The sequence below is a fragment of the Hypanus sabinus genome, chromosome 24 (genome assembly GCF_030144855.1).
Source record: "Hypanus sabinus isolate sHypSab1 chromosome 24, sHypSab1.hap1, whole genome shotgun sequence".
Lineage (NCBI taxonomy): Eukaryota > Metazoa > Chordata > Chondrichthyes > Myliobatiformes > Dasyatidae > Hypanus > Hypanus sabinus.
Window position 1 is genome coordinate 33,302,183 of NC_082729.1, and position 16,504 is coordinate 33,318,686.

General features: G+C 45.2%; 1 protein-coding gene across 2 annotated transcripts; it reads left to right on the top strand.

The window, feature by feature from the left end:
- Positions 1-879: 879 nt before the first annotated feature.
- Positions 880-7,265, top strand: LOC132380783 (complement C1q tumor necrosis factor-related protein 3-like). 2 transcript variants are annotated; one of them, XM_059949776.1, is made up of 4 exons: positions 880-998; positions 1,096-1,185; positions 3,330-3,384; positions 6,671-7,265. In XM_059949776.1, exons 1-4 carry the CDS (start codon positions 981-983, stop codon positions 7,081-7,083), a joined length of 576 nt encoding a protein of 191 aa, XP_059805759.1. In that variant the 5' UTR covers positions 880-980; the 3' UTR covers positions 7,084-7,265. The 2 variants fall into 2 exon arrangements, with proteins under 2 accessions (XP_059805759.1, XP_059805760.1); XM_059949777.1 differs by having other exon boundaries at positions 938-998; positions 1,099-1,185.
- Positions 7,266-16,504: the final 9,239 nt, after the last annotated feature.

Here is a 16,504-nt window from a genome sequence, read left to right on the forward strand (position 1 = left end):
AGTGGTGGGAGTGTGGAATGACCTGCCAGATGAAGTGATGAATGTGGGCTCACTTTTGACATTTAAGAAAAACTTGGACAGGTATATGGATGAGAGGGGTTTGGAGGGATATGGCCCAGGTGCTGGTCAGTGGGACTGGGCAAAAAGATGGTTCAGCACAGTCAAAAAGGCCTGTTTCTGTGCTGTAATGTTCTCTGGTTCTAGGAGAACCAGAGTCACAAAGAAAGATTGAACAGGTTAGGACTATATTCCTGAGAACATGGAAGGTTGAGTGGAGATTTATGGAGGTATACAAAATTACAAGGGGTATAGCTAGGGGAAGTGCAAGCAGTCTTTTACCACTGAGGTTAGGTGGAGCTACGAGGAGACGTCGTGAGTTGAGGCTGAAGGTGAAAATGAGGGGAAACATTTTCAGTCAGAGGCTGGTGAGAGTGTGGAAAGCGCTGCCAGCACAAGGGATGCATGCGAACCCAATTTCAACGTTTAAGCGAAGTTTGTATAGATAACTGGATTTTTGGGGATATGGAAGATGGTGATATGTAGTTTAAATAGTTTTGGAATGGACTAGATGGGCCGAAGATAACAGTTTCTGTGGATTACGCTATAAAGCCTTTTTATTGCAAAAGAATAACATTTTCAAGCACCGTCTGGAATTGCAGAACAGGACAGGTGAGCTGGAGGCTCAGCTCACAAAGCGAGCATTAAATGGAAACAAAGGCAGGCGGTGTCTTGACAGGGCGGAGGCACAATCTCAGCCGGAGGGGACATTAGCGAAATATCTTGAACAGTCACGTTCATATACTCAGGTTGGGGAGGGCAGGTCTTTGAGTACATGTTTCTGTGTGTGTGTGTGTAAGGGGAGTTTTCAGGAAGTTGGCTGGACGCCTCAACCTGATCCAACCCTCACCGAAAGTGTTTAAAAGACACAGGAGTGAAGGCAGGATACTTCGGTGAAAGCGGACGTCGTGGAAGTTGTCGCGATGGATTTCTGGGTGAAGGTGAATGTCGACAGTTCTTGCCAAAGGATGGCAGATGATCGGGGAGGAAGGGATGGGGTTCATAGCTGACACTTACCTTATTGTCCTCTTTTTCCAGCAGGCGGTTCTGTTCATTCTCAGCATCTCGATGTCCACCAAGATGGCATATTTGCACCACACTGGTGAGAATTCCACGCATCATCACCAGGTTTGTAGATAACCACTGATGGCAGGGTTCGCGTAGGGTGTCGAGTCGGGAGCTTCACTCTGTGTGTGACCCCGAGTGGGTATAGTGTACTGGGCATAGCGAGCTTCACTGTGTCTAACTTGGGATTCAGTGATGAGAACGTGTGCAGGAAGCCTCACTCTGTTTCTCATCCGGGAATGTTTGATGGGGCGGTGCTGAGGGAGCCCCACACTGTTTCAGATTCAGGGAGTGTGTGATGGGACGCTATGCAGTGAGCTTCACTCCCTGTCTCAATCTGGGAGCGTTTGATGGCAAGGTGTGATGGGGGCTTTGCGCTGCGTAGGACCACAAAAGTGTATGATAGGACGGTGCTGAGCGAGCTTCAGTCTGTCTGATCTAGGGAATGTCTTATGGGACGGTATAGAGGGGGCTTCACTCTTTCTGACCATGGGAATGTGTGTTGGATCGTATGAAGGGAGTTCCAGTCTGTGTCTGACAACTGGAGTATGTAATGAAACGCTATGGAGGAAATTCCATTCTCTTTCTGTACGTGAAGGGACGGTACAGAATGAGCTTCAATTTGTGTATGAGCCTGCGACTGTGTAATATGATGGTGTGGAGGGAGCTTCACTCCGTGAGTGTGTGAATGCACGCTGTGGAGGTATTTTCACTCAGGTCTGTCCCTGGGAGTGTAGGAGGGAGCTTCACTCTGTGTTGGTCCAAGGATTATGTGACTGTTTGCCGTATCGCCGGGACTGTTTGATGGGACGGTGCAGAATGGGCGACACTTTGCATCTAACCCTGGGAGTGTGTGATGGAACTGGGTGGCGGGAGCTTAATTCTGTGTCTGATTCCGGGAGTGTGTGAAGGGACGGTGTAGAAGGAGCCTCACGCTGTGATTGTTTGTTGGAGTTGTGTGAAGAGAGTGCGGTCAGAAGGTGTGGATGGAGTCTCACGGTGTGCCCACCCCAGGATTCTATGCCGGAATGGTATGGAGGGAGCTTCACTCTGTGCCTGATGCCAGGAGCCTGTGATTGGAAGGTTTAGGGAGTGCCTTACTCTGTGTCTCACCCAGAGGTGCTTGAAGGGGTAATGTGTAGGGAGCTTCACACAGTGTTTGATTCTAGAACTGTGTAATGGGACGGTGTGAACAGAGCCCCACTCTGTGTCGGACGCAGGAGTGTGTGACTGAATTGTTATGAGAGAGCTTCACTGTGTTTCTTTCCCCTGGAGTGTGTGAGTGTAGACAGAGCTTCATTTACAGTCAGACTCCATTCGTGTGTGATGAGGAAGGGTGGAGGGAGATTCACTCTGTTTTTGACCCCTGGCGTGTGTTATGGGACGCTTGCAGAGGGAGCTTCACTCGGCGCCTGATACCGGGAGTGTGTTAAGGAAGGGTGTGGAGGGAGCCTCACTCAGTGTCTCACACTGGGATTCTTTTATGGGGCTGTGTGAAGGAAATTTAGCTCCTTGTCTGATCTCGATAGTGTGTGATAGATCAGTGCAGACGGAGATTCACTTGGTGTCTGACCCTGAGAGTACGCGATGGAACGGTGTGAAGGAATCTTCACTCTCTGTCTGACCCCGGGAATGTGTGATGGGACAGGGTGGAGGGAGCTCTGCTCTGTATCTGACCCCGGGAGTGTGTGATGGGATGGTGTGGAGGAAGCTTCACTCTGTGTCTGACCCCGGGAGTGTGTGATGGGACGGTGTGGAGGGAGCTTCACTCTGTGTCTGACCCTGGGAGTGTGTGATGGGACGGTGTGGATGGAGCTTCACTCTGTATCTGACCCCGGGAGTGTGTGATGGGACGGTGTGGAGGGAGCTTCACTCTATGTCTGACCCCGGGAGTGTGTGATGGGACGGTGTGGATGGAGCTTCACTCTGTATCTGACCCCGGGAGTGTGTCATGGGACGGTGTGGAGGGAGCTTCACTCTGTGTCTGACCCCGGGAGTGAGTGATGGGATGGTGTGGAGGGAGCTTCACTCTGTGTCTGACCCCTGGAGTGTGTGATGGGACAGGGTGGAGGGAGCTTCACTCTGTGTCTGACCCCAGGAGTGTGTGATGGGACGGTGTGGAAAAAGCCTCACTCTCTGTATTATCTGCACAAACTATTCTAGTGAGCAGATTCTGTGAAGCCTATGTCTTACCCTTGTCTCTACAGGACCTGGAGGACCTGGAGGCCCGTATCACCGCATTGGAGCATCACCTGGAGGATGGTAAGTGTAGATCAGACAATATCTTTCCTAGTCTCCTGGAAATCCCACTGGGATTTGTTCCATTCCCAGGCGTTCTGCGGGTATTGAACCAATCACACTGCACACAGTGGAATCGGAGTTCTGCCCTTACCATCCCCCACCAACTCGCCTTCTTTGACAGCGGAAAAAAAGAAAATTCAGGCCATTGAGTCAGTGTCTTCCCAGAAATCCCCAAATATTTGGAACTTGTTTTAATCCTTGATCCTTCCCAGTAGCCTGGAATCATCCAGGCTTCTGTTACCCCAATGGTCGTCTTGCCTTTGATTGAGGAGTGGGTGGGGGGACCGCACAGTGGCTATTGGCGGCTGTGTTGAGGGTGGCACATGGTATGACATTTCAGCGGACCGTCCGTTCAGCTGCCTAAGAGGAACACACCCTCTATCCTCCATTTCGATGTTGGCTAGCAAACTCCCTTCAATAAGCAGAAGACTCTGCATGCCCCTATCTGTGCTGGTGGTGCTGAAGTGGAAATGGTCCAGCGCTTTATATTCCATGTTGTAAACGTCTGCGACAGCTAGTCGTGGTCAAACCATGTGCACAGTATGGGCAGGAAAGCTCACCAAAACCTCTACTTCTTCGGGAGGCAGAGGAAATTCGACATGTCCCTCAAAACTACGCGAGTATATCCAGATTCACGGTAGAAAGCTTCCTATCTCAATGCATTACAATGTGGTACGGCAGCTGCTCATGTTCATGTTTTCTGTTCTCTGGATGGACTTTTTTCTTTCGTGGCTATCTGGAGAAGATGAATCTGAGTTAATAATGGATGTATTGTCTGACAATAAATTAATCTTTGAAACTTTGAACTGCTCCACCTGAGACAGCAACACACTGCACACTGCTCAGTTTTTCACGCAAACCAACCCTCCTGTCTACTGCCTCCCCCACACCTCCCACTGCATCGATAAATCAGTCATAATAACTGAGATCACATTACACACCGCTCATTTCCTCTTCTATCCTCTCCTATCACACAGAATACACAGAAGCATCAAGGAAATCTTCTAAGCAGGTGTTTCCAGACTCTTGAACTGATATCTGGTACGCTGTAAGACCAACTTTTGTCCTGCCAATCCACCTTATCGTGGCCTATTCACTTGTTCTATCTGAACTGCATTTCCTCTGTAACTGCAATATTATCTTCTGCATTCCCATTCAACTATACCGGTGTATGGATTGAATGCCTGGGTGAGAAGCAAATGCACAGAGTGTTGTCTTTATTAGTCAAGGCACTGGGTTCAGCAGCCAGGAAGTTACACTGAATGGCTGCTGATTTTATGTTCATTGTTTTCTGCTGCTCAAGTTTCGAAGTTTCGACATGTTGTGTTTTCAGAGATGCTTGTCTGCACAGAACTGTTGTAATGAGTGGTTGATTGAGTTACTGGCGCCTTTCTGTCACTTGGACCAGTCTTATCATTCTCCACTATCATTTCTCTTGAACAAGACAGTTTCAGCGTTAAAATAGACGCTCCCTGGATTTTCTTTTTGTTGCTGACACTATTCTATGTAAATATTTGGTGCATGAAAATCCCAGGAGACCATCAGTTTTTCAGATGCTCAAACCACCCGATCTGGCCCCAAAAATTATTCCCCAATCTGCCACTTAGATCACATTTTTTTCCATTCTAATGTTGGATCTGAACAGCAACCTAACCCTCTTGACCACGTCTTCATGCTTTTATGCGCTGAATTTCTGCCAAATTACTGGTTATTTAGATACCGAGTTTATTTCCTGTAGGTAGGTGACCAGAACTGTAAATGTTTACTTAATAAAGTGCTTGCCTTTATTAGTCAGGACACTGAGATCAAGAGTCAGGCAGCTATTCTGCAGCTTTAAGTAACCCCGGTTGAACCACATCTGGAATATTGCGTTCATATCAGGTCATCCCATAATAATGTAATCAGGTGTTCTTACACGTTGGCCATCAGGATTTGAAATGTAATGTAGTAGTTGCATAAAACGTTGGTGAGGTCTAATTTGGAGTACTCTGTACAGTTCTGGTCACCCACCTACAGGAAATAAACTCTGTGGCCATTTTATTCGGTACACTTGTACCTAATGCAATGGCTGCTGACCGTGTGCTCGTGGTCGTCTGCTGTTGTAGCACATCCGCTTCAAGGTTCAAAAGGTAAACAAGAGAAATTGCAGATGGCTGAAATCGGAGCAACTCATGCAAATCACCGGAGGAACGAAGCAAGTCAGAGAGCATCTATGAAAACAGTACAGTCGAGCTTTCTTCAGAAAAAAGGCTGAAGAGTAGATTTTAATGGTGGGGGGACGGGAATGTGAAACGCCAGGCGATATGTGAAACTTCCAAGGGAAGCAATGATGCAAAGAGCTAGGAAGTTGATTGGTGAAAGAGACAGAAGATCATGGAAGAAAGAAGACAGGCGGGGGCGGGGCGGGTAGGAGGAGCACAAGAGGGAGACGATGGTCAGGCAAGAAGATAACATGAGCGAGGGACAAGGCGATGGGAAATGATAATGGGAGTGGGGTTGGTGGAAGCATCACTGGATGTTTGAGAAATCGATAATCATGCCATCAGGTTGGAGGATTACCCAACAGAGCTTAAGATGTTTCTGCCCTAACCTATTCCTACAGTGGAGGAGGCCGTGGATGACCATATCAGAATGGGAATGGGAAGTGGAATTAAAGTGGGTGGCCACTGGGAGATCCCGTTCGTTCTGGCAGACGGAACGTAGGTTGGCGAAGCGATCTCCCAATCTACGTCGGGTATCACCGATGCGCCAAAAAAACTTCTAGGTGAGGCGGCACTTCACCTGTAAGTCTGGTGGGGTCAGATACCGTGTTTGGCGATCCCGGTGAGGCCTCCTATATATCGCTAAGACCCAACGTAGTTTGGGTCCTTGATCTGAACAACAACTGAATCTCTCGATCTTGTCGGCCGGACCTTATGCTTTGAGTTGCTGCCATCATGATTGAATGATTAGATATTCACCATTAACCAGCAGGTGTAGAGCTATAACTAATAAAGTGACCATTGAGTACGCAACGATATTTGAATGAAAGTATGCTTGTCAGCAGGGATTAACTGAATTAAGCAGCTAATTGCGAGTTTAATTACCTCAGTATCACTTGGCGGGCCGAAGTACCGTTCCTCCGCTGTATCGCTGTCTCTTCAATCATAAATGTTTCGGTCCATGTATCAATAATAAACTAGTGACTAGTTATAGAGGTCCACCGAACTGCATTTGATTCTAACCTTTTCCCCTCTTTGCCCACTAGAAGAGAGCCATGATCATCTCCACGCCGTTGTCTTTGCCGCCATTCGCGGGCCCACGAGCAGCCCACCGAATACAGGGGCCACTATCGTCTTCGACCAGGTGCAGCTGAACCGAGAGGGAGGATACAATGCCAGCACCGGGATCTTCACTTGCCCCGAAGAGGGCACTTACTTCTTCGCCTTTTCTTTCCTGCCCGGGCGGGACGAGGCCAACACCACCGTAGCCTTGGTGAAGAACACGGTCGTCCACGAGCGCCTCTACAGCAGTCTCCCGCTCGGCGCCACCCAGTTGTCTGAGCGAAGCTGCCTCTTACAGCTGGAGAAGGGAGATCAGGTGTGGGTGAAACTGGAAGAGGGGTCTGTGTTGATACACCAGGCCTCCTTGTCCTTCCAGGGGTTCCGCATCTCCAGTTAATCCTCTCCCCTTGCTTGGGTAGAACTCATTCTCTCTCCCTCTGTTCCTACCTGCACCCTCTCTCCTTCCACCTTATGGAATCCTTGCAGCCATTGTCTTTAATTAGAATTCCCACTACCCGGAACACGCACTTGTGATTTCTTTTGCCATCCCCCATGTTATCAATAAAAATATCAGGTTAGCATCAAATCTTTGTCTCAGTTTTGGCTCTGGAGTCCGAGCGTGTTGGGGCGGTTGGGGGAGTTTTATGCATTGAGACATACTGCACGGAACACCGTCTTCAGGGCTACTGAGTCGCGCCGCACAGCAACCCACTTATTTAACCCTAGCCTAATCACACATCGATTTACCAATAACCAGTTAACTTACTAGCTAGTCTTTGGCCTGTGGGAGGAAACCGGAGCACCCGGAGAAAACCACATGTCTCACAGGAGGAACAATCAAACTTGTTCCAGAGGACACCAGAGTTGAACTCTAAGCTCCGACGCCTAGAATAGCGTTAACTTCGGTTAAGGACTTTGCCGTCGCTCTTTTCCGTGACTGAGTCCTGCAAGACCACAGATGCTAGATTACGGGGCAACACAGAATATAGTGGGTGGTGGTGGCGTGGGGAGGGAAAGGAGTTGATGAACCCAGTGGGAGGTCTGTGTGTGATGGGCAGATCAGGGAGGTGGGGTAGCAGAGAAAGATTGAAGGGGGCTCACCAATGTGGATCAAGAGGTACCGAGATGGGATAGAGTGGGAGCAGATTAAACAATATTGTTGACTTTAAGCTGCCCAGGGAAATATGTACTGCAACTACTCCTCAACCACAGGGGGAAAATTAAAGGGTGACCTTGAACAACAGTGTTATCCATTTAAGTCAAATCTCATGGCTGATTTAATATCCGTTTCAACGCCTTTCTCCTGCTTCTTCCCTGTAACCGTTGATATAGGAGGCACTATCTCCATCCCCACATTCACTCATTCGAGGCCATTAAGCATTCTGTAGGTTTCATTGAAATTCCCCCCTCTTCAGTTCTTCTAAATCCTACCAGTACCATACCGCCTCACGTTTGACTTTAACTGTAGCTTCTCCCTTTCAAAATGTAGCGTGAGTTCTATCAGGTTATTATTACTACCGCCCAAAGGTTCCTGGAAGATTAGCTATGTTCCCGTTTGGTCGAAAGTGTCGACAACTTTAATGCCAAAGAGTGAACCTCGTCAATAATCTGTTCTGGTCTAACCATGTAGATGTTATGGTCAAGAAATATAACAAGCGGATTTATTTCCTGGGAGAAAAAAAAAACACATTTTGCAAATCTTTGTCCTAGAACAATTTTTATTTCTGTCCCATAGAAAATATCAGAATGAGAATCAGGTTTATTATCACTGACATTGTTGTGAATTTTGTTCTTTTGGGACAGTAGTATTTGCAAGACAAACTTCTGTGATGTGCGATGTGCTGTGTCATACAATATGGGTGATCACGGTCTTTCCAAGACCATGATTGTTCATGGGAATTATTTTTTTTTTCAGAAGTCGGTTGCCACTGCCTTTTTCTGGTCAGTGACTTCACAAGACTTCAGAGATTGCCTGCCTGGCGTCAGTGGTCGCATAACCAGGACTCTATGCGCCGGCTGCTTAAACGACCAGATCGGGGAGCTAAGCAGGTGCTACACCTTGCCCAAAGGATAGCTGCAGATTATTTTGGTATATACAATGTGTTTACATTGTATCTGGAGTTTAAATAGGATTATAGAAAGTGGTTTGACCTGTTTACAGTGCAGTGCCGTGGGTAATAGATGGAGGAGTTAGGGGAGGTAAATAGAATGGATGATCAGATTAATTGCCTAAGGGAAGAAACTGTGAAGTCGACTAGAAATTTTTGTTTTAATAGCCCTATAGAGCTTTCTAGAAGACAGTTATTGGAACAACAATTTGATGGGTGGGTACCATCAGCAATGATTGCACCTGACCTCTTCGAAGTCTTGGACGCATGCATCCGCAGAGGTGATGATTAAAAGCAGCCAATGACCTTTCTGCAGTCTTGACAACTCTTTGTTGTTTTCGTGTATTGCGCCAGGTTGCCGCACTAAATTATACAGCAGTGGCTAATTTAACAATGACAGACTATTCTGAAGAGAAGTGGAATTTTACCAGTATCACGCTGGCTTCCTCTACCAGAATGGAGCAGAGCTTATTAAGTTTTAAGAGAATTACAGATAGGACAAGTATAGACCTTGCAAGCGAATATTAACTTGAAGCAGGATGGGCCCAACGATAACGTAGCAGCGAACGCGTCGCATATACAGGTCCGGATGTTCCTGAGTTCAGAGAAGTTCTGGTGCCGTTCTTTAAGGTATGCGTGTGGTTACGTACCAGCAGCAATAGATCACAACTTCAGGCAGGTTTTATTGTTAAAACAACTACATCTATTAGTCCCTACTGAAAATGTAGAGAATTAAACGAAATAAACAGGAGTTAACAGTGTTTTCCATGTGTGTGGCTCCCAAACAGTCATAGGAACAGTTCATAAAGTTTTAAGATGGAAAACTAGAAATGGTCCAGTAATCGACGGAATAAGTGAGGGGAGAGATTTGTAAATCCACGTTATAATATATAGAGAAGGCAATTACGAAGAATGCCACAGATTCCAAATTGAGTAAACGAAGTAACAGTCGCCGAAGTTCTTATCCGTTGAGGCGTTCCGTAATCCACGTAGAAACATCACAAGGTGACAGTCACAGAATATCCCTTCACACAAATGGTAGCCACATAACACATCCGAATCCAGGTAAGGGTTAACAAAGGTGGTTTCCACAGGATACCCGAACAAAATCCACCTATGGATCATACGAAGGGACAGCCACACATTCAATCCATTAATCAACCCAATCTTTTGGCGATGGTAAAGTATCAGACTCTACTGCCAGCAGCTTGCAGTTCAAAGCTTCTCTCTCTCTCTCTCTCTCTCTCTCTCTCTCTCTCTCTCTCTCTCTCTCTCTCTCTCTCTCTCTCTCTCTCTCTCTCTCTCTCTGTCAGCTTGTTATACTGACGTCATAGTCCCGCCTCGTCCAGGCGTTTTTAAAGTGACGCTCTCGGTCAAGGAAACCCGTGGTGACGTAACACGTCCTCCCCCCCCCCTCCACCCCACGCCCAAAAGGGAAAATTTTAACCTGGAAGAACAAAATTTTAACTGCAAACTACAATATGTGAAACAATACATATACGGTTACCATACAGCATACTGCAGACTAATACCAAATATTGCAGAAGCATATACAAATAGTAAATTCCACTACACTATTAATAATTCATTGCAAGCTAAACATCTGGAAAGACAATCGGCAATTATATTATCCTTGACTTTAATATGAGTTATCATGAGATCATACTCCTGCAAAAGGGAACTCTTTTGTTGAATTGGAGCCTTCTTAAACATATTCCTTAAACATATCCTGACCTATAAAATGACCAAGATAGATCACAGTGGCAAGGCTAAATTCACTCTTAGCCAAGTTAACTGTAAGGTTGGCCTTTGAAAACCTCTCAAATAACATTTCTACTGCAGAGATATGGGTTTTCTATAAATCGTCAATATAGGCATCTGTGTGCTCTAACCCTTGAGTTACAGAATTAATCATTCCCTGGAATGCTCCTGGATCATTGTTTATTCCAAATGGCAGAACATTATCCTCGTACAAACCAGAAGGTGTTGAGGTTGGAGAAATCTCTCTACCTCTATCTGTTAATGGAACACACCAAAACCTTTTTAACAGATGATCTTGGTAAGAAACTTAACCTTTCCTACTTTGTCTACACAACCATCCACTCTGGGGTGGAATAAGCATCTGTGTTTGTTATAGCGTTCACCTTCCTGTAAATTGTGCAAACCCTGATACTACCATCTGGTTTTGGTACCATAACACAAGATGAACTCTAATCTGAAGTAGTATGACTAATAATACCATTTTCTAACATATACTCAATTTCTTGTTCAGCAAGTCTACATTTTTACAATATCCATGCAATATAGATGCTGCTCTATAGGTTTGGCGTCACCGACATCTTCATCTTGTGAGGCCACTTTTGTACTTTTTGGGACATCAGGGAACAGCTCCCTAAATTTCATGATCAGCTGCTTCCACTGTTGCCGTTGCTGTGGTTGTAAATGAGCTCCAAAATAGTCGAATTTCTCAATTTGGCTAAAATAATGTTTGATTTAAAATAGACCTCAGATGGATCAGCTAGTAAGTTCCAAGAGAGGTCAGGCCCATTGTTATTGAGAGCAACGGTCACTGTTGCTGCTTTGTTTCTCATGGTACAAATTAAGCATGTTTACGTGACAAAGCTGCGCCGGCCCTCGTCTATCTGCTATTAAGATAACATAATCCACATCATTAACTTTAGACACAACTTCATAAGGATCATGAAACTTAGCAAGCAGAGGGCTTGTTTGCGTGGGAAACAAATCAAGGATTTTATCTTCCTGCTGGAATGACCTCATTCTGGCTCCTTTGTCATACCAATTTTTCGCTCTTTCCTGGGCTGAATTTCGATTTTTCCTTGTTAAGTTTCCCCTGTTAAGCTCTTTGTAAACTGTCATTGAATTTCAAAAGGTAGTCCAGCAAATTAATATGCAGGCCATTTTTAACCCACTGCTCTTTTAATGATGCCAAATATCGTCGGACCCGGTGTACAGACAGAAGTTCAACAGGTCTAAAGCCTTAGGGACTCTTGCTGCAAATAGACTCCCTTACTGCAAATAGAAGCAGGTCAACTTCGTTATCCTAAACCTTCTCATTTTCAATACAGAATGCCCTAATCATGGTTCTAAGAGTAGAATGAAATATTTCCACTGACCCTTGGGATTCTGGATGGTATGCAAACGACGTAATTTGTTTGGCTCCCAGTTTGTATGCTACCTGCTGGAATAATCCTGATATAAATTTAGTTCCTTGGTCGGACTGAATTTCTTTAGGCAAACCAAAACGTTGAAAACTTTATGACAGCTTTCGACAAAGTTTTAGCTTTTATTTTCTGAGAGGTATTGCTTCTGGAAATCTAGATGCTCTACACATGTTGGTTAGCAAATACTGATGGCCAGCTTTAATCTTGGGCAATGGGTCAACAGATTTGACACTAGAGTGACTGATTAGCTTTACCCACAACCTGACAAGTGTGACAAGTCCGGACAAAATGTCGCAACATCTTTCCTCAAACCAGGCCAGAAGATTTGTTTAAAAATCTTATCTACAGTTTTATCAACACCTAGATGGCCGCATAAGAGCATACTAAGGGCCAAAGTTAAAATCTCATTGCTGTAAACATTAGGAACTCCAACCTGGTGAACTTTTGCCCATTCCTCATCCCAGAATATGAGGTGGTCTCCACTTCCTCATTAACATTTCATCCTTGAAATAATACCCAACTGGCAATTTCTCAATCTCATCGTCTGAGAGAGCTCTTTCTCTCAAAACTGCAATCTCAGGGTCTCTGCTCTGTTTGCCTATAAACCCCTTCCTATACCGAGACAAATCTTTATAGTCAGCCCTACTACAAGGATCCTGTTCCAATAATGAAGGTAAAATAATACCTAAATATTCATCGTTGCTGCTTTCCACACACAAGTCTATCAAAAGTAAAGTTACCAATCGGATCGATAATCAATAAATAAGATCCAGTTTAGTTCAAAATCGCGGCCGTATCCCCAATTAATGTTATCTACCAGCCACAAAAGCTCACAACCTGTCAGGTTTTAATGTTAAAACCAATACCTTTATCGATATCTTCTCAAGATATAGAGAATTAAACGAAATAAACAGAAGGTAACAGTGTTATGCGTGTGTGTGGCTCCCAAACAGATAAGCTTAGGAACTTCTCTTAAAGTTTTAAAATGGCAAACTAGAAAAGGTCTAGTAATCCAGGGAATAAATGAGGGGAGAGATTTATAAAGCCGTGTCAAAATATACAGAGAAGACGATTACGAAGAATACCACAGATTCGAAGCTGAGTAAACGAATTAACAGTCGCCGAACTTCTTATCCGTTGAGGCGTTCCGTAATCCACGTAGAAACATCACAAGGTGACAGTCACAGAATATCCCTTCACACAAATGGTAAACACATAACACACCCGAATCCAGGTAAGGGTTAACAAAGGTGGTTTCCACAGGATACCCGAACAAAATCCACCTATGGATCACACGAAGGGACGGCCACACATTCAATGCATTAATCAACCCAATCTTTTGGCGATGGTGAAGTATCAGACTCTACTGCCAGCAGCTTGCAGTTCAAAGCTTCTCTCTCTCTCTCTCTCTCTCTCTCTCTCTCTCTCTCTCACTCTCTCTCTCTCTCTCTCTCTCTCTCTCTCTCTCTCTCTCTCTCTCTCTCTCACTCTCTCTCTCTCTCTCTCTCTCTCTCTCTCTCCCTCTCTCTCTCTGTCAGCTTGTTATACTGACGTCATAGTCCCGCCTCAGACAGTACATTGTCTTGTGTTGTGGGGCAGTAGCTCTGTGCATACAGGTGTTGACGATTCGAAGCAACTGTCTCCTGATAGTACTTTACCTGGCTAAATCGTCCATTATTTGAGGACAGTCGGTGATGTAAGAGGTGACAGACATATTCAAGAGACCAGTGGCAAGCTTTCAAAGGTTTGGTCCATTTGTACAGAGCTGAGTTTCTCATAGCAATGGCCTTGCAATTCAGATTTGAGTTATTTTTTTTTTATTCATTAAGTCAGGGAAGAACTGGTAGCACAAGGCAGCAAGATGTCGAAGATTCCGCGATGGCAGAGAGAGTAAGAGAGTTAAGGCATATTGAGAAATTCCATTATTGATTTGGAAGAACCATAGTACCGAGACAATTTCCACAGTGTTTTGGACAGCGAGGTGATATGGATGGGGTCGGCACGGTAACGTAGTGGTACAATGCTTTACAGCCCTGGTGAGGTCAATTCCCACCACTGCCTGAAATTAGTCTATATGTTTTCACCGTGACCGCATGGGTTTCCACCCACCTTATAAAGACCTGCCAGTTGATAGGGATATTGGTCATTGTAAATTAAACATGATTAGTCGAGGTTTAAATTGAGGATTACTGGGTGGCGTGGTTCGAAGTTGTGGATCGCCAATTCCACTTTCGATCTCAATAACAAAAACAAACAAATAAATAAATAAATAAATAAATAGAGTTCTGAAAGAAGGACGGGTCTCGTACGTAGAAGACAACAAGCAGTCGACACCTGTTACTGCAAATATTCATTCCTTCATGCATTTAACGACGCAGCGGTGATTGACAACGCAGCCATGAAACCAGGTAAGAAGCTCCTCCCCAGGCCAATAGCTGCTCTTACGATACCACCATCCAGTGCTCTGGTCTTGCATGGACTGTGTGAAGCACTGACCAATACCTACCTACACGATAGGAAGATGATTAAAAACAGGACACGTCAGCTAAACTTTGTTTTTTTAAGGTACACTGGGGATACTGGAAATAATTCTGTCAAAAACCTAGACTCTCTTCCGTGTGAATGTCGCGTGGTAATGAGGGAAGCACACGCAAAGTCTGTGCGGCAGACCACGTTGCGAATGTCACCACTCTTGAGCTAATGAAGTGTGAAAATGTTTTTAGAAACTCGAAGGGAACCAGTCCGCAGCCATGTTTTTCGAACAGTGTGAGAAAAAGAAGGCAACAATTCTTTGAGGACAGTGTGAGAACCAGTTTACAGTCCCGAGAGTAGATTACGGTGAAAAACAAGTTTGCATTACCCAGAGGTTAACATCCCTAACTCTTCGGCATGATACGAAGTAGCAGGAAGAAACCATTTCGGCGACGGGCAGAACGGACAAACGCCTTTCAGACAGCGCCAGGAACTGAACGCCAAAGTTGCAGGTAGCTCTGCACAACATTGCAAAACAGTACAGACGCCGTTTCCCGTCGCAACACCAATTGCCCTATGGGGGCTGACGGGAGATGCATGTGAGTAAACTTGCCGCATTTCATATGAATTTCATATGTTACAGATTACTCACATCCACCAGAGGGCGCATAACACTGTTGTTGCTTCCATTTCCCAGTCTCGCCAACGAACACCAAAGGGAATTGAATTTATCAGCTCTCGCCTTTCTCATCGAAGTGCAATACCCGCGAAAGATGGCACATTGAGCGCAGTAGCATTCTGACCTCATTTATCTCATCTATAAAGTATTTTCAAAGGCATTAGCCAGGCGGCACTTGGAGCATTGTGATCAGGTTTGGGCACTAATCTGAGAAATGCTCTGATGCATTGTAGAGGGTCCAGAGGACGTTCGCGAGAATGATCCCGAGAATGACAGGGCTAACAAATGCGGTGTGTTTGATGGTTTTGTGTCTGTACTGTTTCAAACTCACTGGCCACTTGTTAAGTACAGGAACTGCCTTATAAAACAACCGCTGAGTGTAATCCATCTGCCCAGTTTCGCGTGTGACACAATCTGATCACACTGCTTTCAGAGGGGTCATCAGGCCACAGTTAGTTAAAAAAAAAGTCCACATGCATTTTCTGGTACATTTGAGAAACTGAGAAGAAGGAAAAATACTCATTTGAAGACTTCATTAACTTTAAATGGGAATTGGTTTTATTGACTGTTGTCCGTTTAAGGCAAAGAGATATTTCAATCTATTTTTCACCTCATCCTTGAATTTTCTTCTTGACAGAGTATAAATTCACGTGTCGGTGCAGGTGCTGATAAACTGGAAGAAGAACTCGAATTGTTGCAGAATATATACTGGGTTACTCGCAGATCGATCCGTGTTAACATTCTGTGTTTGCAATTTCATCGAAGACTTTGATAAGGTATCCAGAATAATATGAAGTTGGTTGATAGAGCGAACAATAATATCATTGACTTTCTCCGGTTCTCCACCTCTGTGTCCTTCTGCTTATCGTTGCTGCTGCGGAGACATTGGAGAACCCTGTTTGCTGCTGTGATGTCTCGGAATGTCAACTCGTTGAGCGGAAGAATTAAGTCAATTGGTAACAGCTGTGTTATAATTCTGTCGGGCAGCTCGTAGAATTTCCACATCTTTACTCGAGTTTAAAGATGCAGCGCCATGGTTGATTATGACATAAGGCTCTATTGCGAAGTAAAACGGGACACACCTCGCACTGTACTGACAGCGACGATGATCACTGTTGCCGTCTTTTCGCTGCAGTACCTTTTCAGCAATTTCCAACAACAAATTGCGATAAAACGGTCAAATATGAAAGCCACCTTGAGCCAGACGGAGCAGTCCATGGTGCCGACCCTCAGGATAAGTGTCACGGAGCAAATCGGGTTGATGGGCAACGCTGTGGAGTAAACGTAAATGTTATTCATCTGTTCCACTACGGCGCAGATGATCACCACCGTTAGGTCTGCCCCTGCTATTGTCTCCAGGAAACAGGTGATGCAGTT